The 20,285-nt window shown below is 44.2% G+C and overlaps 4 protein-coding genes across 4 annotated transcripts; 2 read left to right on the top strand and 2 right to left on the bottom strand.

Moving 5' to 3' along the window:
• The first annotated feature begins 528 nt into the window (after positions 1-528).
• On the top strand, positions 529-5,250 carry LOC119023571 (taste receptor type 1 member 1-like). Its single transcript, XM_037105623.1, has 6 exons — positions 529-719; positions 858-1,182; positions 1,428-2,186; positions 2,622-2,840; positions 3,146-3,266; positions 4,325-5,250. The coding sequence occupies exons 1-6, from the start codon at positions 529-531 to the stop codon at positions 5,248-5,250; spliced, it is 2,541 nt and encodes an 846-aa protein (XP_036961518.1).
• A 2,583-nt stretch (positions 5,251-7,833) lies between these two features.
• On the top strand, positions 7,834-8,710 carry LOC119023221 (transcription factor HES-5-like). The gene is made up of 2 exons (XM_037104980.1): positions 7,834-8,035; positions 8,146-8,710. Exons 1-2 carry the CDS (start codon positions 7,967-7,969, stop codon positions 8,560-8,562), a joined length of 486 nt encoding a protein of 161 aa, XP_036960875.1. The 5' UTR covers positions 7,834-7,966; the 3' UTR covers positions 8,563-8,710.
• A 1,226-nt stretch (positions 8,711-9,936) lies between these two features.
• her12 (hairy-related 12) lies at positions 9,937-11,238 on the bottom strand. Its single transcript, XM_037104886.1, has 2 exons — positions 11,039-11,238; positions 9,937-10,928 (listed from the first exon to the last, which is right to left on the bottom strand). Exons 1-2 carry the CDS (start codon positions 11,105-11,107, stop codon positions 10,512-10,514), a joined length of 486 nt encoding a protein of 161 aa, XP_036960781.1. The 5' UTR covers positions 11,108-11,238; the 3' UTR covers positions 9,937-10,511.
• Positions 11,239-15,273: 4,035 nt separating this feature from the next.
• Positions 15,274-16,728, bottom strand: LOC119023039 (transcription factor HES-5-like). The gene is made up of 2 exons (XM_037104653.1): positions 16,583-16,728; positions 15,274-16,469 (listed from the first exon to the last, which is right to left on the bottom strand). Exons 1-2 carry the CDS (start codon positions 16,643-16,645, stop codon positions 16,035-16,037), a joined length of 498 nt encoding a protein of 165 aa, XP_036960548.1. The 5' UTR covers positions 16,646-16,728; the 3' UTR covers positions 15,274-16,034.
• Between the last annotated feature and the right edge of the window lie 3,557 nt (positions 16,729-20,285).

The raw sequence follows: 20,285 nt of genomic DNA, 5'->3' as shown, positions 1-20,285 counted from the left end.
TCTATTACACCTGAGCAATGCCACAGGCTGATCGCCTCCATGCCACGCCACACTGATGCAGTAATTCATGCAAAAGGAGGCCCAACCAAGTATTTAGTGCATAGAATGAATACAGAAGCCTTTATTGATTTCATACAATGTTCTAGTTTTCTGAGACACTGAATTTTGGGTTTTCATTATCTGTAAGCCATAATCACCAAAACTGCAAGAAAATTTTCACTCTTTGTGTAATGAATCTATATAATGTGTGGTTTTCACTTTCTGAAATGAGTGACAAAAAATATTGAACTTTTTCGTGACATTCTAATTGTTTTGAAATGTACCCATGTTTATTTGATTTCAATGGGGTGGAAACTCTACAGTCACATAAACAAATATGACATGCGAATAAGATACACTCAAGCAACGCTCCCCGGAAAAGATGCAAAAGTGGTCCACTCATCCCTCCCTCCATCAAGCCACACTCTGATAAACAGCCTCTGATCCCTTTTGCAAACCACAGCAGCCTGTGTAAGGTGGAGGTGAAGCATGGATGTGTTTGGTGCCGTGTTCTTGTCCTTGGGCTGGCTGATGCTGCATTTGGCTAATGGTGCACTGGACTACATCTCTCAGGGTCAGGGGTTGCAACTGCAGGGCGACTTCATCCTCGCTGGGCTCTTTCCTCTCCACTATGAACCTGGATCAACGAGTAGTTTGCCTGATTTGGTTGATTGCAATCGGTAAGTTGTGCTGGACAGTGAACCTCCACTGATTTTTACTGTATTTCACTGGTGGTCTGTCTATGACATCAACCAAAATATCGTACATTTTTCATAATCTGGAGTTTTATTCACTATGTGACATGCAACCTTTTCCAGAGGTAAAGCCAACCAACACGGATATCACCTGATGCAAGCAATGAGATTTGCTGTGGAAGAGATCAACAACAGCACCGGGCCACAGTCTCTTTTACCAGGAGTGAAGCTGGGCTATCAGATGTACGATGGCTGCTCCAAATCTGCTGCTGTCCTGGCTGCAGTGGACTTGCTGGAGCACTGGGGCCCCTTAACATCTGGGACACAGAGAGACAAAGAGTCAAACTTCACCCACAGCGATCAGAGAGGAGTGGCTTTGATTGGGCCAGACAGCAGCAGCAAAACGCTCACCCCCGCTGTTTTACTGGGGTCCTATCTTATACCACAAGTAAGTTATCGTCCAATTTTTTGAGTAACAGCACATCCAAAAGCAAAAATTCAGTAATTATCTTCTCACCCTCATGCTGATGGAAAGTCTGTTGAAGTTTTGCATGTTTCAAAACATTTCTGGAGCTTCACAGCAGAACTGCGTCACAGCATTTTCCTGAAGAACTGAAGTAGATGGGTACTTGTATAGGGAGAGCTGCGAGGTCCCTTACTAATAATTCCTGTCATGTTCTTTGTTTCATTTAGATCTCTTATGAATCATCAAATGAAAAGCTGAGCAACAAGTTCATCTATCCATCCTTTTTCCGCACGATTCCCAGTGATAAGAACCAGGTGGCAGCCATGATCCAGCTTCTGCTTCGTTTCAACTGGACCTGGGTTGCCGTCCTAAGCAGTGACAATGCCTATGGCCTGGATGGAATGCAAAGCCTAGCCACGCAGGCACCAGACTCCGGCATCTGCGTCGCCTACCAAGGAATCATCCCAGCTTACTCAGATGACAATAAACAGAAGATGAGGGACATCGTGCACAATTTGCTGAAGACCAAAGTCAACACTATTGTGGTCTTCTCCAATAGGGTGGAATTCAGTTATCTAGTCCCATTCATCATTGAGGAGAAGATGACAGATAAGGTATGGATCGGGTCAGAGGATTGGTCAGCATCTTCTCTTATATCAAGCATACCTGGGGTCCAAAGCATCGGCACTGTGCTTGGCGTGTCCATCAAATATTCAAACATATCTGGCTTTCAGGAGTTTGAGGCGAAGGTGTTGGAGGATGCAATGGATCAGGACGTCTCTAATGTTAACACCAACTCAGACAATGACTGCTTACAGAGCACAGATGTGTACAGCCTCGCCAGGATGGACTTTCCTCTGGAGAAACACGACGTCACCTCCTCTGCCAATGTTTATAAGGCGACGTATGCTCTAGCTCATGCCCTGCACCAGGCACTTGGCTGTGATTCGGGAGCGTGCCAGAGGAGGAGGGTGTATCCGTGGGAGGTGAGCAGATGGCATCTTGAAACACAGAATCAGGCAACTTTGGGAAATAGTCACAAAATATTCTCTCTCAAGGAAGTTGTAGTCGTGTCTCTCAGCACAAGTATCTTTCATGTCTGTGCCACTTTTCTTTGACTGAAGCACTACATTAAAGGGTAACTCCAGAAATGTTAGGGTTAGGGTTTACAGGCAATGGTGAGTACCTCTGCATATGTGGGAGAAATATTCAAAAGTCTTTTGTGGCTCCAGTAGAAGCTGCACGTGACCTGATAAATTATCACCAGTGATGTCACTTAGTAGCTAAGCTGCTTTGTGGGTAATGTAGGTGCAGTAGATTAAAAAAGGTGATATCTCTGGTCCTGCCAAGTATACAAATGCATCCCCCAGAGCCGCTTTCTGTGTTGCTGCACTGATGTTCCTTCTCCCTCTCCACCACAGCTCCTCTCGTGGCTCAAGCAGGTGCAGTTCACTTTTCAAAACACCTCTGTCTATTTCGATGCCAACGGTGACCCTCCCACTGGATATGACATCGTTTGCTGGATTTGGAGGGGGCCCAACTGGTCTGTCAGAGAGGTGGGCTCTTTTAGCCCGAATCCCATTTCTCTCACGATCAATGTCGATCTAATCGAGTGGCACAACTCAGGAGAGTCAAGTCAAGTAAGACCTTCGGAAGTATTTTTGAGTGGAGTGGTTGTAGTTTTTAAATTCAGCTCAAATTGCAGCCGAAAATGTCTATTTTAATAGACTGTTGTTTAGGTATGTGTTATTGAATCCCAGTGGGGTCATTTTGTCAATCTGTAACTTATCATTCTTGAAAGTCTGCATGTAAATATTGAACTCTCCAAGACTTTGCACCATACCATCGGATGAAGTACTGAGTCTGGAGATTTTGATCTCAGTGATATTATCTGATAAAATAAAAGTAATGTATTTCCTTTTTAAACCCTGCTGTTGGTGTCTAGGTGCCACAGTCCATCTGCTCCCCGCCTTGCCCAAGTGGACACAGGAAGCTGCTGACAGGCCAACACACTTGCTGCTTCGACTGCCTGCCCTGTCCTGCTGCTACGTTCCTTAATCTGAGCGGTAACATGAGGACGCACAGAGACCAGCCAGAGCACCAGAAACATATTCAAAGACCAAAACAGAGAGAGAATTAATTTGTAAAGACTGAGAATCATATGCTGTAACCTGTAAATGTGTGTGTGTGTGTGTGTGTGTGTGTGTGTGTGTGTGTGTGTGTGTGTGTGTGTGTGTGTGTGTGTGTGTGTGTGTGTGTGTGTGTGTGTGTGTGTGCGTGTGTCTATGTGGTGCAGTTCAGGGAGTGCGTAACAGCAAATAAAAAACAGTAGGAAGTAGAAAAATATAAAAAAATATATGTAAAAGTTCAAGATAAAGTGCATCAAAGATGACAGGAGATGGATGTCCCATGTCATCCCCCCCCAGTCACAGCAGTATTGTCCAGCGGTTGTGAGTGGAGTCAACCAGAAGGTGGTGCTACGTACTCACACTCTATTTTGAATCAGGCACCAAAGGGATGTAAAACCTTTTTTTGAATGGGATCACTGTGCTTAACATCATGTGACAAATGGCCAGAACACGCTGCTGAATGTTTCCCCTCCAAGACCAAAACATTTCACCCCAAAAAATGTTCCTTTTGCCTGTAGTGCTATTTGTCCATCTAGTTGTTTTGGTGTGAGCTGAAGGGATATTGAGATTTTGTCTGTAGAAATGTCAGCTTTCCTTTTAAAAATAATGGAACTGGATAGCATGCTACACAGCTTGTTGTGCTCAAAGTGACCTGGTTACTGAAGATAATCCCCAGGTCATGACTTCCTGAAGGAGACACTGCTGTTGAGTTTTTCAGATGTATTTTTTGGCACTTTGAGCACCACACATGTCACTGCCACCTTCTTCTGTTATACTGGAGAGAAGGCAGACATCTCTGTGGTTGATATCTCAAAACTTAACTCACCAAAACAATCTAGATGGAAAAATGGCACTACAGGTAGAGGAAAATATGTGTTTTTGATTTTTGGGTGAACTGTCCCTTTAACTTTTAACTCTATCACCCTGAACAAAAAACCCAGCCCAGCTTTTACATCCATGTTTTCCTCTTTTTCTTTACTGTTCCTCTTCCACAGATCCCACTACATGCCAGCAGTGTCTGTCAGAGGAGTGGGCTCCCCCGAGCAGCGTTCAGTGTCTGAAAAGGACCGTCCTGCTGCTGGCCTGGGACGACCCCCTCGCCATCGCTCTGCTCTTCTTTCTGGCCAGCTGTCTTCTCATGACCTCCAGCTCTGCAGTAATCCTCCTGCTCAACCTGAACACACCAGTGGCCAAGTCCGCCGGAGGCCGCACCTGCCTCCTGATGCTGGCAGCCCTGACTGCTGCTGCCATGAGCTCTTTGTGCCATTTTGGCCAGCCGTCGCCTCTGGCCTGCATCCTCAAGCAGCCACTGTTCATGTTCAGCTTCACTGTGTGCCTGGCCTGCATCACTGTGCGCTCCCTCCAGGTCGTCTGCATTTTTAAATTTGCGTCCAAGCTGCCGCCAGCCTATGACAAGTGGGCCAAGAAAAATGGGCCAGAGATCACCATTTTCCTTGTGTCTGCCACCCTCTTGGTTATATCTGTGCTCCGTGTGGCCCTCGACCCTCCTAAGCCCAGCCAGGATCTCGACTTCTACCACGACAGCATCGTGCTGGAGTGCAGTAACACCCTCTCACCTGGTTCAGCTATTGAGCTCGGCTATGTAGCACTGCTCAGCATCCTCTGCTTCTCTTTCAGCTACATGGGCAAAGACCTGCCAGCCAACTACAACGAGGCCAAGAGTATCACCTTCAGCCTCATGGTGTACATGATCTCCTGGATGAGCTTCTTCACTCTCTATCTCATCAGCAGGGGCCCCTTCACCATAGCTGCATACGTGTTTGCCATACTCTTCAGCGTCCTGGCCTTCTTCTGGGGCTACTTCCTGCCCAAAATTTATATTATTGTCTTGAAGCCGGAAATGAACACGACTGCCCATTTCCAGAATTGCATTCAGATGTACACCATGAGCCAGAAATAAAGCTTGTGATTTTATCAGTTGATGAGAACTAGTTGAGGTGTAATGATGCAGGTGTAGCAGGTGAAATAATGGGAACAAGACAAGACTTTTAAATGTATCTAACAGCTGAGTGTAAATAGTAAAGTGTACATGTAGAAAATAAAGTTTCAGCAAGGGAATTGCTGCAGCAGTCTAGATCCTTGAGTCTTTAAAGGTCTAAATAAACTTCATCTATAAGTCTGGATGTTTGTAGATGTTTGACTTTATCTTGGAGCTATCAGAACTGATTAAAGATGAAATTAAAATGACCATGTAAGGTGTGAAAAACATGGCATGTTAACAACAGATCTGTGTTTCTGATCAGTCGTTGTTGGCGCAGATTGTAGTGGCTGAGATGGTGAGAAATCAAGACAAAAATAACACACAGAAGATCAGAAACCTCAATCATGTTAGAATCATTTCATAAGGAGATAAAGAACCGGGTTTCCTTTGGTCTGAGGAAACGTCACATCCTGAATCAAGAGAAAGACCAGGATAAGAATATAAACTGGGTTACTAGTGAGTAAGTAAACATGTACATGATACAGTCAGGGTTTTATCATTTACACCTATTGTCACATAGTAAAATGTCTGGCGGGGAAAAGGTCCATTCAAAAAGTTTCAACACAAATTTCAAGGCTGTAGTTACATCCCATCACCAGAATTATCAAACAAATCCATATTTAAAGGTACACTGTGTAGCTTTTGGAAAAAATCCAAATCAGAAAGTTACTATATTCAAAATTAATAAGGTAACAATACAAAGTCAGAAAGATACAGTTATTTGATATATTCTCAGATAAACAAGCCTTCCTCGAGGGGAATAAGGCCTCCAAAGTGCCACTTGAGATGAGAAAGATGGTCTAAAGTCAAACGCTGTGTTGTCTTTGGGGACAGCTCGTTTCAGTTTGTTCAGCCATGAAAATCAAAAGGTGAATTTTTCTCTTCTCTTAAAATGTCTTTCTCCTATCAACATAGTGCACCTTTTTCATTTTTGTCTCATTGCATTCCAACATAAACACCAACAGGACTAAATCTGACATCTTGTCAACTTCATATTAGATTCAACCACTACAAAGACACTGTTTGCTGCTGTAGAGAATCAACAGCGCCCCCTGGCAGCTGCACGAGGAATTGTCACAAATACTGACGCTTTAATTGTACTTTGTGAAAACAATTCAATGAATTAATACATAAATTAACACAATTGAAGTGTTCCATGTGTTGGAGAAAATAAGGTCTCAGAGATTATTACATTTGATTAAGTGACCTTTAATATGTCATCTTATTGCTCATAGTTTCTAGATATTAGATATTTATATATTTGGGTCAAACAAGAGATAAGATCATATTTCCAGGGATTTGACAACAAGTGGCAGCTGGTCACAGAAAGAAAGAGTACCAGTATTTCAGCATGACGTAACATCTCATTGCATATAAATAAAAAAAAGCACAATTGGCTAGTTTTTGTGTCTGTGTGTATGTGCAACCACACACACACACACACACACGTACGCACACGCACACACGCACACACACAGTGCTGCTGTTGGCTGTTGTTTGAGAGGAGAGATGAAAAGGCCTTTTGTGGCTGGGAGGTCAGCGCTATTGACCAGTAGATGTGTGAGTAGAGTCCGAGCTTGGTTTTCCCACAGTCCTCTCCGTCCACTCACGGCTTGATACCCTCAGTCAACAATAGAAGTGTGCCACGGGTGAACAAGCAGGAGCTTTATTGTCAGCACACCAAGGACCAGAGCAAGGTGCTGTGGGGAAGATCTCAGGAGAGTTGTTTGACAAGCTATTTGATCCACGGCATGTAGGGAAATTAATATTCATCATCACATGTGTGGAAATAGAAAAGCCTGATTGTTCTCAAACGTCCCTTGATCAGTATTGTCAGGGGTTTGGTCGATCTGACAGATACAGTAGGGCTCCAAAAAATGACAGGGAGACAGCCCAGATGTCCCATACAGACAACAAATTTAAAAGAAATGCAGATACATATGAACTCATTCACTCAGTCTCTAGTAGTCTCATTTGGGCCCAAGTCATTGCTCCAAATACAACAAATCACAGTCAAGATAACATTAATTGTGCATCTTAACAGAGTGGAATTTGTTGTTTATTTCAGTAAAACTGTCGGCAAAATAAGTCAAGAACGCAAAGCTGGACTTTTTGTGAAACTGTGACTTGTAACAGAGGTTTATAAAGAGCAGGATGCGTAGAAATCTAAAATATCTAAATTGCAAATTTAATTTTAAATAAGATCATACTGAAAAAAATGTCTCAGTTCTGCACTAGTAATCTAATTTATAATCATATGTGTGCTTTCAGTGCCTTTTCCCTGGATACTATCAGTGCATTGAACCCCGTTTAATTATTCCCTGGGCGACCATCGGGAGATTCATCCTGTGTCCCCCGGGGTGACTGGAGTGTGAGATAACCAACAGCAGCAGATAAGAGACTGACAGCAGACCATCCTCAGTGTGATGGGAATGGTTTTATCTCTCCTGGTCAGCCTGTGATTGCTTCACTGCTCTGTTATTGATGTTTGTCTAATTGGTAGAAACCCAGCCCTGCCTGAGTCACACGGGCTTGTTATGCTAATAACGCAGTATAAAAAGAAGGGTGGCTCCTCCAGTAACACCCGAACAAACAGTGGCGTCCAGAAGAAGCTGCTCACTTCACCTGCACAGACATGGCTCCCTGCTCCACCAACTCCTCCTCTGTTCACCACATCAGGATCTCTGAGAGAGACAGCATCAAAGTGAGTACAGGAGGGCATGTTGAGGCTTCCGCATCATGCAGCACAGATGTCTGATTGTTTATTTGTTGAATCTGAAACATGGGCTCACCTGCCTGTCTCTTCCCCCACAGTTGAGAAAACCCCTCGTGGAGAAAATGCGCAGAGATCGCATCAACACTTGCATCGAGCAGCTCAAGATGATCCTGGAGAAGGAGTTCCACAAGCAGGAGCCCAACTCCAAGCTGGAGAAAGCCGACATCCTGGAGATGACTGTGAGCTTCCTGAGGCAGCAGCTGCAGCCGGGCCTCCGTCACAGCACGGACTACAACCAGGGCTACTCTCACTGCTGGAGGGACTCTGTGCACTTCCTCTCCGCAGGATCCAACACGGAGGCCTCCGTCACTCCTCTGCGCGGCCTCCAGCAGCAGGAGAAGCGGCACCATCAGGCCCAGAGAACCAGCAGCTTCTCCACAGTCTGCTCCACCCTCAGGCCCACCACGCTGCAGGACAGCAGCAGCAGCAGAGGCCCCGTGTGGAGGCCCTGGTAGAGACTCTGACACTCAGACTCTGAGAGACCTGAGGGGAGCTGCTCTCTCCCTCACTATGTAGGAAATATGTTTCCAACCTTCTCATTCATGTTGTTACTGAATGTTTTTAAGGTTTCATCACATTGATGAGAGGATATCATAGTATGCCCATACTTCACAGTGAAGTTAATATAAGTGTTCTGTTGCAATTGCAAATATTTTAATTGTGTGAGACGTAACTTGTTTTAAAGTTAAAAGTGTATGTCACAATTTTTTTTTGAAACTAGTGTTGTTTATGGAGCATGTTTATAGTGACTTATTTACCTTTAATAAAGGAAGAAAGGGGGCACCCGGGTAGCTCACGTGGCAGAGCGTATACCATGTATCAAGGCTGAGTCCTTACAGCAGCACCCTGGGGTCAAGTCTGACCTGGGCTCTTCACTGCATGTCCTCCATTCTCCCTCTGCTGCCCTGTCTGTCTCTCTCCAGCTCTCACTGTCTAATAAACCAGATATACTGAAAAAAGAAGTCTAAGTATCTTTAATTATAACTTTGTATTTTAGTTGTGTTTTATGATGAAATGGTGACAAGGTTTCATTTTTAGACATTTGATGCTGTTCTTACTGCTGCTAAAATTCACATTTCCATGTGTGAATCAATTGATACCAACTGACACTTTCCTCTAGCATGTTAAACTGCCCTTTTGTTATTAGTCAGAAGTATTATTTGTCTACAGGGTTCAATACTTGTCTTGTGTACATCGTTTCCTTAAAGTTAAGTTTTGAATAAGATTAATTCAAATAAACACTGTCCTGTTTCCTCATGTTGGCCTTTATAAAGCTCAAATCAAAGAGAGCGTTATAGTCCGAGATCAACCTTTGACTTCCAAACTTTCAAAAAATGTTTTATGTAAATGTGATTTTTGGAAAAGTTACGATGAGATTACATGGAGTTACAGTTGGTAATTAGAGCGGGGGAAAATAATGTATACTCGTGCCTCTAAATTGTTCTTGGCCACAAGCAATTCGTTAGCAATTTTTAACCAGTTATGCTTTTGATGATGGGGACAAAACTGATAATTTCACAAAGTTGAGGCTAACATGTACAAAGTGTCCTCAGTGCAAATGACACCAATGAACTTGAGTATTATGTATGTATGAAAGCATCCTGATGTCGATTGTGTCCTAGTCCAACCATGACATGACCTCTGACCTCTAAAAAACTTAGAGCAGACATTCATGAAAATGTCCCCATCTTAAAAGAAAAGTCATCTTTTTAAATTCTCTACAAAAAATGCATGTTTTTATACTAAGATCATTCATAAATAAAATCAATCTGGAATCAGCATGTTTTTTATGATTGTATCTTTTTATTGTTAATTGTCATACAAACGTTTAAGAGCCAAAAGTGTGATAGCAAAACAGTAATAAAGACATCCCATCAAAAAATGTTAATATGGAGATCCAACTGCATTCGCTCACACACAAACACACACACACACACAAACACACACACACACACACACACACACACACACACACACACACACACACACACACACACACACACCAACATCATCATCATCTTCAAATTTGGCATAGATAATTCAACACAGAAGAGAAATATTCTCAGTATAACTCAGTATGTCAGATACATATACTGTTACATCGAGCAGTCCAAAGATAAACTCCACTGGAGTAAACAGTCATTTCAAAAGATTTGACCAAACCATCATCACTCAAAATCAACCAGCTTTAAACACAGAGGAAAAGCAAACATCGGGTGTGAATCAAAGTCAAAGCAGGACAATCTTCAAATAAGTGAGAGCCTTCGCTTTTACTACTTGTCCATCAATGTGATGAGACAATAAAGAAACCCACCGATAACAAGCAGGCTGGAAACATATTTCCTACATAGTGAGGGAGAGAGCAGCTCCCCTCAGGTCTCTCAGAGTCTGAGTGTCAGAGTCTCTACCAGGGCCTCCACACGGGGCCTCTGCTGCTGCTGCTGTCCTGCAGCGTGGTGGGCCTGAGGGTGGAGCAGACTGTGGAGAAGCTGCTGGTTCTCTGGGCCTGATGGTGCCGCTTCTCCTGCTGCTGGAGGCCGCGCAGAGGAGTGACGGAGGCCTCCGTGTTGGATCCTGCGGAGAGGAAGTGCACAGAGTCCCTCCAGCAGTGAGAGTAGCCCTGGTTGTAGTCCGTGCTGTGACGGAGGCCCGGCTGCAGCTGCTGCCTCAGGAAGCTCACAGTCATCTCCAGGATGTCGGCTTTCTCCAGCTTGGAGTTGGGCTCCTGCTTGTGGAACTCCTTCTCCAGGATCATCTTGAGCTGCTCGATGCAAGTGTTGATGCGATCTCTGCGCATTTTCTCCACGAGGGGTTTTCTCAACTGTGGGGGAAGAGACAGGCAGGTGAGCCCATGTTTCAGATTCAACAAATAAACAATCAGACATCTGTGCTGCATGATGCGGAAGCCTCAACATGCCCTCCTGTACTCACTTTGATGTTGTCTCTCTCAGAGATCCTGATGTGGTGAACAGAGGAGAAGTTGGTGGAGCAGGGAGCCATGTCTGTGCAGGTGAAGTGAGCAGCTTCTTCTGGACGGCAGTGTTAGCTCTGATGTCTGTGGGGGAGCTGCTCCCTCATTTTATACCCAGTCATTAACATAACAAAGCCATGTGGCTCAGGCAGGGCTGGGGTTCCCACACTCCTACCAGTGGGACTCCCAGCACAACAATGGAAGACACGTCAATAACTCACAGAGCATTTATCTGTGTGAGGCATGTTTCCCAAGATAAGCAACAGGTAATTAACACTTTATCAGAGTCATCTGAGAATTCATCACAGACTGCAGGTCAGAGTTGAATTTTTTTAGAGGTAAAATAGAGGGAAGGGAAGCACAGGAAAGAGAGCATCTTCAAAGGGGGGTTACTGCAATTAAGGACCAAATGCTTCACTGTAATAAAACAATATAAGCTGGAGACTTTTATTTTCTCTTCAAAGGAAGTCTCCCTTCCTCCAGACAGCATTTTGGTGCTTTCAAAACAGGAGCATTTGGACACATGGAAATAAAATGTTCCTTTTTTTTTTTTTTTTGGTCACACACTCACCACACTTAAGCTAAATTTAATGCATATGTTGAACTATTTAAATGAATGAGCAGCGTAAAGCTGAAAGAGTGGGGGGGTGGTCATCGTCGTCAAAGAGTGACGTCAGCTGGCAGCAGGTTCGGTTTCCCACCTGTTGCTTTGGGGCGTTTTGTTGTTGGTGGTGTTGTTGTTTTGTTTTGCTTTTTTGTTTGTTTGTTTTTTCCAACTGCTGCTCCACTTTTTCCATCACAGGAGTCATGTGTGAAGACAGACCGCAGGGATCTGAGGGGAGGCACGCTGCCGATGATCTGAGGCTGACTCGGGTCCTGGCAGGTGTGAAAGCAGGCGGGTGGGGTGGCGCACGCTCCCGGCGGCGCGAGTCGAGACCGCGTGCAGTGCAGGGGCGACGCTCAAAGGTCTCGTGCGCACCTAATGACGCACAGCGTGACTTTTTGATTCACTGTGTTCCCTCGTTAAGAGCATTTTAATCATTTATTTACACCCGAGCCCACGCAGGACGACGTAAGACGTGTACGATAGATAGATAGCTAGATAGATAGATAGACAGCCACCTGTAACATTATGACAGCATTAGTAAAATTAATAAGTTTATCACTGATTTATATATATATATATATATATATATATATATATATATATATATATATATATATATATATATATATATATATATATATATATATATATATATATATATGATTTCAGGTCATGTGTTTCTGATCTCAGGTGATTAGTTTCCATTTATTCCTGGATGCTCAGCTGTATGTGGTGAGATCATATTTAGATTATCGTTTTCCAGTCACATATTCCGCTTAAACACTGCACAAAACTCTATAAGCTCTTGTCTTGCTTCCCCCCGGACGGGTCTGCAGACCCTGTTGTAAATGAACTGTGTCAAATTAGTGTCAAGTTAATGGCATTACGAGCGGGCTGGCAGAGTGCCTCTGAGGGCCTCCATCACTGGCTGGCCCCAGATGTGAAGCCGGCCTTGTGGGTGCAGTGTGAGTAGTCCCGTCTCCCCAGTTTCCCACCAGTCCCCAACATCAGGGTAAATGAGCTACAAAAGCCATGCCGCTCCTCAATGCTCCGCTGGGAATGTTAATTGATCTTTTGTTGCAGGACAAACAGAAAGTCTGTGTCCCGGTCCATCTGGGAAAAATCAAGTCAACTGGCTTGGCTGCCTGGCACAGAGGAGCCTGTCTGCCTTTAGTCTGTGTTGACTCTTTTAATTTAAGGTTTCAGACCCCTTCTTCAACGCTAAAAGAGGAACTCCAAAGTTTTAATTAAGTCAAAGTAGAAATGCCACAACAGAAACACTCCATGCCAACTCCTCCACGCAAATATGTTGCCCAAGTTAAGAAAAGCAGAGAGCATCCACACACTGGCAACATTTTACTGCAAAAAGATTCTTAACAAGTGAATTTGTTTGTTTTTGTAGTCAAACTATCTCATTACAGTTAATATGAGACTGGCCTACTTTTAAACTATTTTTACTTGTTCTAGTGGCAGATTTTCTTTAACTTATTACAGGCAAGAAACACCTTGTATTTGTATTTATCCAACTACTTTAGTTACTAAAGTTACTTTGCAGCGTACATATGTATCAGAGGCAATGTAGGATATTTTCTAAAGGTCTCTGTTTGATTGGCAGTTGGATAAGAAAAAAAATGCTGATTCCTACAATCAGAAAAATGCTGAATACATGTAAAGAGAAGTACGTTTATAACCAGAATTAAATAATTTGACTACTTAACATTCGATATAGGATACTTTAAGACTTTTACTCAAGTACTAATTGTTTGGATGACTTCCCCTTTTACCAAAGTGATAATTCAACACAATGTCTTTACTTTAGCTTAAGTGTGATATTTGGGTACTTTGTGAAAACAAGTGAAGTGGGGGTTATTTCAATGAGCTGTAGGGATTACGTTTCAGTGTACATACGCATTCCCCCTGGGGGCCTTCTGAGCAGGTTTGTGACCTGTTGATATTTACTGTCCCAGTCAGCGCTTTCAACACTACTTGTTTGCTCTTCATCTGTGTATCTAGGTGTGTCCAAGAAAACACCTCCATCTCTTAATTCATGTCTGTATCTCTTTTGTCATCACTGCAGCATTTGAAAGCACAGTAGCAACTGCCAATCTGTCAAGTCCCGTCCATGCTCGGCTTTATTATCTGTCCTCTCCATTGATTTCATTGTCCGCATGTTTGTGTGAGTTTGTGCCTCCTCTGAAAAGTTAGTGTGCCCTACGCGGCTGCTGGGGGTCTTTGTCTACAAGTGTGTGTGAAGACGAGTTCCCCTCCCACGAGCAGCCTGAGAGCTCTGAATTCCTGCCATAAAGTCTCGGCCCTCGCTCAGACCCGCGGCAGTGCGGAGCGGCTTCCCGTCAGCCATCTCTCTGTGAGTGTGGTATCTCCCGTTTCCCACACTCTGCGCCTATTCACTGGCCCCGAGACGGGAACAATAGAAGTGTGTCTTGTTACACATCACATTAGCTATGGTGTTTGATCTCCTGTTGAAGGGGGAGGGGAGGCAGCTTCAGCCAGACCATCTGGCCTGGCCAACGAGACCCTGAGAAAGTCCCAGGCAAGGCATGCCACATTCTCCACAACTTCTGCACACACAAAATAGTTGTGAAAGACTTTTGTGGCACTTGAGACATAACTCAAGCACTAGACAGCATGCTCTGACCACCACAACAGAAGTGGGGCATGTGATGTGCGGGGGTGTCATCACACCCTGGTTTTTCTTTTCTTTCTTTCTTTCTTTCTTTTTTTTTACCACCTGTGCACCCACAAGGTCAGATAAGATGAAACTTTAATGATCCCTGTGGGAAATACTGAGGCACAAAATATGATACAGCAGAAAAAAAGACACATTTATATTTAATACACATAGTAAACAAATCAGTGCATATCAAAACACATTTATTTCTTAAATTCAAATGCAGTTTAATGTTCAGCTCCACTGGTTCTAATGACCCTGAGAGTGAGTGTAGATATTATTACGTTGCCTTTGTTTGGAACCAGAATAAATATAATTTGGTTCACTTTTGCACAAGTATACTGAAGAATGACTCAGTCTCTAATCTCTTAAATTCAGTCTGTGTTAACCTAGTCACATCAGGAGCAGCATGCACTTAAATGCAGTTGTATGAATGGTCCCTCTTCTCTTCTCCAAATCTAGAAATCATTCTTTCCAACAACACAAGTGTTTAAACCTGTGGAGCCTAAATGCAACAAACAAAGTGACTGTATGGAGGTAGAGGAAGCTATGTGACATGTCACTATGGGACAAGTGCTTTTTTAGCATAACCCAAACAAAGTGCCACAGGAGTCAAACTGTGATTTCTTTGCTGTTGCTCCCTGGAGTGAGGAACAACTGTGAAGCTGCTTGTAGTTAAATGTTGTGCTGACAAACCGTCTGTGTGAGGTGGATTGAAGTGTGTAATCCCCAATGGAGATATTTACAAACCCAACACAAACTCTACCGGCTCTCCTACACACAGGTATTGATTATTCATTCAGTCATTAGTTTAGGTACTGACACACAAACTTATAGTTTGTATGCATGATTTTATATGAACTTTGTCTGCTGACACAAAAGTGAAAACACAAAGATTGTTTACGTTTTCAAAACTTCATGTGAAGTTTTCCATTTATTTCTTTCAAAGACAAACTTCTCAAGGAAGTAATTCATCAGATTCTTTTGGCAAAGATTGACGTCAACATAAAATGCCTTTATAAAAGGTATTCATTTGAGGATGAAAAAACATCTGTATTCAACATCACAACTGAACAGTTAACAGTCCAACAGTAACTCTCCTTCACACATCGGCCAAATAATGGTTACATGTAGTCATAATCAAGCATAATCATAATACGATTTACAGTAAAAGTGGATCCATGGGATCCATTTATGGGATGTTTTTGATTCATCAACACCAAGCTGGTGAAATGTATCAGTCAGTGATACTCAGTATCAGAGATAGACAGTTGAATAAACACATGAATCAAACAGTGTCTCAGACACTTCAATACTTTAACCCAACATGGGTGTTACAACAGGATCATTCAATGACGTTTGCAAAACAAACAAAACAAGTTGTTTTTCCCCACAGGAACGTTTAACACGATCACAGAGCAAAACACTGCGTATGATGTGTAAAGACACGGTGTACACGTTCAGTACAACCTGAATCATTTCAGTCCTTCACCAGGAACACTGGCACATGGTGCCCATTTCTCCATAAGTATAAAACTCAACAATATTGAATCTCCTGCCAAAGCAAAAGGAAACAGACTTCAGTGAGTCTTAACTTTCTGTCCATGACGTTCACAGACATAGTTCTCTTTCTCTGCGTGGGAGTGATGCTGCCTCCACCCTACCAGGGCCTCCACAGAGCACCGCTGGCCTGGCTCACACCCTTGCTGGAGCTGACCTGATGGAGCGGAGAGCCAGGAGGGGAGAGGGTGGAGGGACTGTGGCTGGTCTTGCCGGATGCCTGCAGACCCTGGAAGTGGCTGAGCAGCCTGCTGTGGGTCTGGGTCTGGACCTCGCAGTGGGACAGGAAGCTGACGGCCTCCTGCACGCACCGGGAGTAGCCATCGCCGGCCGTCATCAAGCCGGAGGTCAGGCTGGACGGCTTCTGCTGCTGCCAGCCTCTCAGATAGGCCACGGCCATCTCCAAGATGTCCGCCTTCTCCTGCTTGGAGTCGGGCTGCTGCCTGAGGAACTCAGGGCCCAGCAGGGACTTCAGCTGCTCGATGCTGGTGTTGATGCGGTCTCTGCGCAGTTTCTCAACCATTGGTTTTCTCAGCTGCAGGAAAGAGAAAGAAAAAAATCAGTTAGATAAAAATAATCACACTTTCTCAAATGATGTAAGCACAATTCAACAAGGGAGCAATGTGACTTCGTAGAAATCAAGCTTACCTTATGAGCAGGAGTCAGGTGTTCCTTAGGAAAGCTTGCTTGTCCAAACACAGTGGGAGCCATCGCTGTAGAGTCAGAGCGGTCCTGCTCGGTCAGAAGAGCCTGTTGAATATGAGCTGCCTTCTCTTCTGCCCCTGCCCTGTATTTATACACCCAAATCTCCATATGAATGTGTGGGTCTTGGGCTTGTTGGAGTTTCTCACAGTCCCTGGGCCAATGAGAGCGCTGGGAAGGGCTTTGAGGAACGCAGGGCTGCCACATGCTCAATGAAGTGTTTATAGCCGTGGGGACAATGAGTGTGTCTCCGGGGAGCAGGTGGAGGAATAGACTGCGAGAGAAAGAGCCCGGGGTGGGGCGGTGGGGGAGCGAGGAGGGAGTGGGGGGAGGGAGGAGCTGGGAGACTGACCCTGTGCTTGTGTTGATATGGGAAAGTGGTGACCCCAGAGGGAAGCACGCCGCTGTCTCATGTCATCTCTGCCGCCACGTAATTGAGCACAAAGTGCCTCCGCCACCAGGCACACGTGGGTGTTACAGAGGGCCAAGCATTAGAAAAGACCAACATGCAGCCACTTCCACCGGTTTGACACGGCAGACTTTTCCTCACGGAGCCGCGCAACAGTTGAGCCGTCTCAGAGATGAATGGGAGAAGGGCTTCTCGGAAGGTTTTTTGGACTCAAATAAAATGTACTTGATGAAGAAAGGAGAAGTTGTGTTGCCCCACACACCAAAACAGTCTGTTAATTAAAGACCCCAAAAAAAGCCCGTTTTCTTGTTCATTAGCTTCAAATAAGTAATGTTCAGTTCATCTGTGGACATTAGAACAACACTGGTTCTTTCACAGGATGGGGGCATCTTTACTGACATCACAGGTGCTCTCACTGTCAGATTTAGCTCCAAATAAAGTGTTTAAAGGAGAGCTATGTTGTTTTTTGAGGACATTTTAATCAGAAGTGAAAGATCGTTGGCCAACAATGTTGTTTTGCTGTGCCTCTCTATATAAACTGGATAAGCAAAGTGACTGTAAAGGACGACACAATTCCATACCGTTTTTACCTTGTTTCTATGTGGCGGACCCTGCCAGCTTTAAATTACCATTTAATGTTTCAACTCAATTGTAATTCTCCCGCTACAATTCAGTCTGACAGAGAAAATGTGAGATTTTATCAACACTATTTTCAGGCACTTTCAAAAGCACCATTAAACCATATGGCGAATGAAGTGTTTAGTGATAGTCTGACGCCTCAGTAACTAACACTGGATGCTTTGCTGTGTAAAAGGACTCGGTGGCTTTTGAAGTTCGGGCTGTCCACTTTAATTTGCCGGTCGATGAACATGATCAGAACCGCTAGAAAAGAAAAACGGCTTCAACTGTAAACATCCTAACACTCTCCACACTCCCAGCACATGTTCACACATCAGGCACCCCCACCCCGCACCCCCCCACATACTCTTACAGACAGCCACACTCTCATTCACTTTCCCCTCCCTCCCACACACACACACACACACACACACACACACACTCTCACACACACTCACACACAGCTGGCTGACCTGCCTGCCGCTGGCCACGTCTCAGTCACACGCTCCCTTCCTGCCTGTGTGGAACGTGGGAGCCGCTGTGGTCCCAGGCTTCCCACACTTCAGTGTTAATGACACTGAGGCCGGCTGCACAAAGGAAGTGTGCCCCATCGAACAAAGATTGAGTGACCAACCCCCCCTCCCTCTCCCTCCATCCCAACACACACACACACACACACATACACACACACCCAGGAACACAGTGCTGTCAACAGGGCTTCCAGGCACACCATCTGGACGGATCGTACGCTATTGTCAGCCAATCAAGCATGGGAGACGCTCACCGTGAGAATTGGAGAGGCTGAAATAGAGACAGAAAGTTAAATAAGAAGAATAGGGTGTGTGTGAGAGTGTGTGTGTGAAGGGTGGGAAACTTTGTGGAAAGCTCGATAAAGTTTTTCCTTAAAGTTTGTCAAGGAGAGGGCCTAAAAATGCAAAGGTGCATGAGATAAATTGTAGAAATTCACATTAAGGACGCTAATATTACAAATAATAACATGAGAAACTATATCTTGATTATAGTTATTTACATAGTATATAGTATACCTGAACTGTAGCTATTAATTTGAGACATTGAGTCTGTGAGGATTTCAGAGTTGTCTTATCATTTAAAGGGCAATTCTGCTACATTTACACCAGTTCACAGAATAAAGAGTTGGAGCTCTGGTCTGATGTCCAACATCTCTGTCCACCATGTTGTTTAATGGCCGCGCGACATTTTCCCCCCACGTTCCCACAACATATCACTGCCAGTCGATACAATAATGAGGATATCTCCCTCATCGTGGCGCATCAGATGAGAGACAAGAGGCCAGCGAAGGGCCCCTCCCACCTGTTTGTTTGGACCGGGGCCATTGTACCCCATGAATTCAACTAATTCATTCACATCCTATTGTCATAACACTGCTTTGTGATTGGCCCAACACTGTGAGAACCAGCATCGCATTAAAATTGATGGGAACGTTGGCATAAGTATATAAGGGAGGGAGGTCTCGTTGGGTAAAATCATAACCCTGAACGCCTCTCGCACCCGACACAGACCTGGACCTGGAAAACCATCCGACGGCACATCCACCATGAGGGATCAGCACACAACGTAAGCTCAAGACTCATCCGTAGAAACTCATCATTCGATTCATCCTCATTGTTTTTTTGTTTTTTTTGTTTTTTTTTTTAACTTTCATCTCATTCAAGGTCACTCTGGGGTCACAGGGATGTTGCCCTGATTCTTGCACAGATAACACTGAAAAGTGTGTGACCCTTTGATTCAACTCTGGGGCAGAAGCATTTTCTCATGTACCACCACAGCACACAGTTTTTGTTTTATTTGCCCCAATATTGGGATCATGGCATTAATCTAATGTCTCTCTTTCTTCCCTCTCAGCATGTGTAAGATGATGATTCTGGAGAGGAAGTGCACAGACGGAGCGGTGAGGCTCCGCTCAGCACTGGAGGGCCAGCTGAACGCCGGGGTGTCCAGCTCTGACGTGTGGGACAAGACCGTCTCCTTCTTCACGGTGAAGAAGGCACTGATTTTTCACAACGGCTACAACAGATACTCCAGAGAGGCCATGCGGTTGTTCCCTTCACCGGCTGAGGACGTGGCGCCGCTGTGCTGCCAGTAACTCGTGGATACACAAGTGAAGATTGGAAAGAAATGAGATGCGGGACTGTGTGTCCACAAGCTCATAATAACAGCACTATATCAAGAAGAAGTTTCCAATGGAAAAGAAGTCTTCAGGTGGAAAAAGGACTGTAAATCCAAGAGATTTTTAGGGTCTTTTTGTTGTCGATGTGTGTTTTTGATGTGTAAAAGATGTAAGATTGATACAACATACACTGTGATTGTATCAGTCATCCACCAAAGTGGCCTTAAAATGTGCATTTCTTGCCTTAAACCATAGTAGTCCTTGAAACTGGTCACTTAAAGGCCATGTTGTCAAGATTTTGTGAAAGTAAAAGCCATATTCCTTTGTGTAAAAGGGAAACACGTATGCCAATGCATACTTTGTTTTGTAAATGTTTTTTTTTTACAACATTGTGAGTGATGTTATTCTTAGTTGTGATGTATAAGATGTCTCATTGAAAGCTGTAAGTGAAATGTGCAATATGTGCTTTCATA

Source organism: Acanthopagrus latus, chromosome 7 (assembly GCF_904848185.1).
Source record: "Acanthopagrus latus isolate v.2019 chromosome 7, fAcaLat1.1, whole genome shotgun sequence".
Taxonomy (NCBI): Eukaryota; Metazoa; Chordata; class Actinopteri; order Spariformes; family Sparidae; genus Acanthopagrus; species Acanthopagrus latus.
Note: the sequence above shows the minus strand (reverse complement) of the source record. Positions and strands in the feature narration are given on the sequence as shown.

Bases quoted from the DNA above. Each gene is read 5' to 3' on its own strand.
- LOC119023571 (XM_037105623.1), top strand. From the start codon at position 529: ATGGATGTGTTTGGTGCCGTGTTCTTGTCCTTGGGCTGGCTGATGCTG. The intron at 720-857 runs GTAAGTTGTGCT...AACCTTTTCCAG, and splicing joins GATTTGGTTGATTGCAATCG to AGGTAAAGCCAACCAACACG. The intron at 1,183-1,427 runs GTAAGTTATCGT...TGTTTCATTTAG, and splicing joins GGTCCTATCTTATACCACAA to ATCTCTTATGAATCATCAAA.
- LOC119023221 (XM_037104980.1), top strand. From the start codon at position 7,967: ATGGCTCCCTGCTCCACCAACTCCTCCTCTGTTCACCACATCAGGATC. The intron at 8,036-8,145 runs GTGAGTACAGGA...CTTCCCCCACAG, and splicing joins CTGAGAGAGACAGCATCAAA to TTGAGAAAACCCCTCGTGGA.
- her12 (XM_037104886.1), bottom strand. From the start codon at position 11,107: ATGGCTCCCTGCTCCACCAACTTCTCCTCTGTTCACCACATCAGGATC. The intron at 10,929-11,038 runs GTGAGTACAGGA...CTTCCCCCACAG, and splicing joins CTGAGAGAGACAACATCAAA to TTGAGAAAACCCCTCGTGGA.
- LOC119023039 (XM_037104653.1), bottom strand. From the start codon at position 16,645: ATGGCTCCCACTGTGTTTGGACAAGCAAGCTTTCCTAAGGAACACCTG. The intron at 16,470-16,582 runs GTAAGCTTGATT...TCTTTCCTGCAG, and splicing joins ACCTGACTCCTGCTCATAAG to CTGAGAAAACCAATGGTTGA.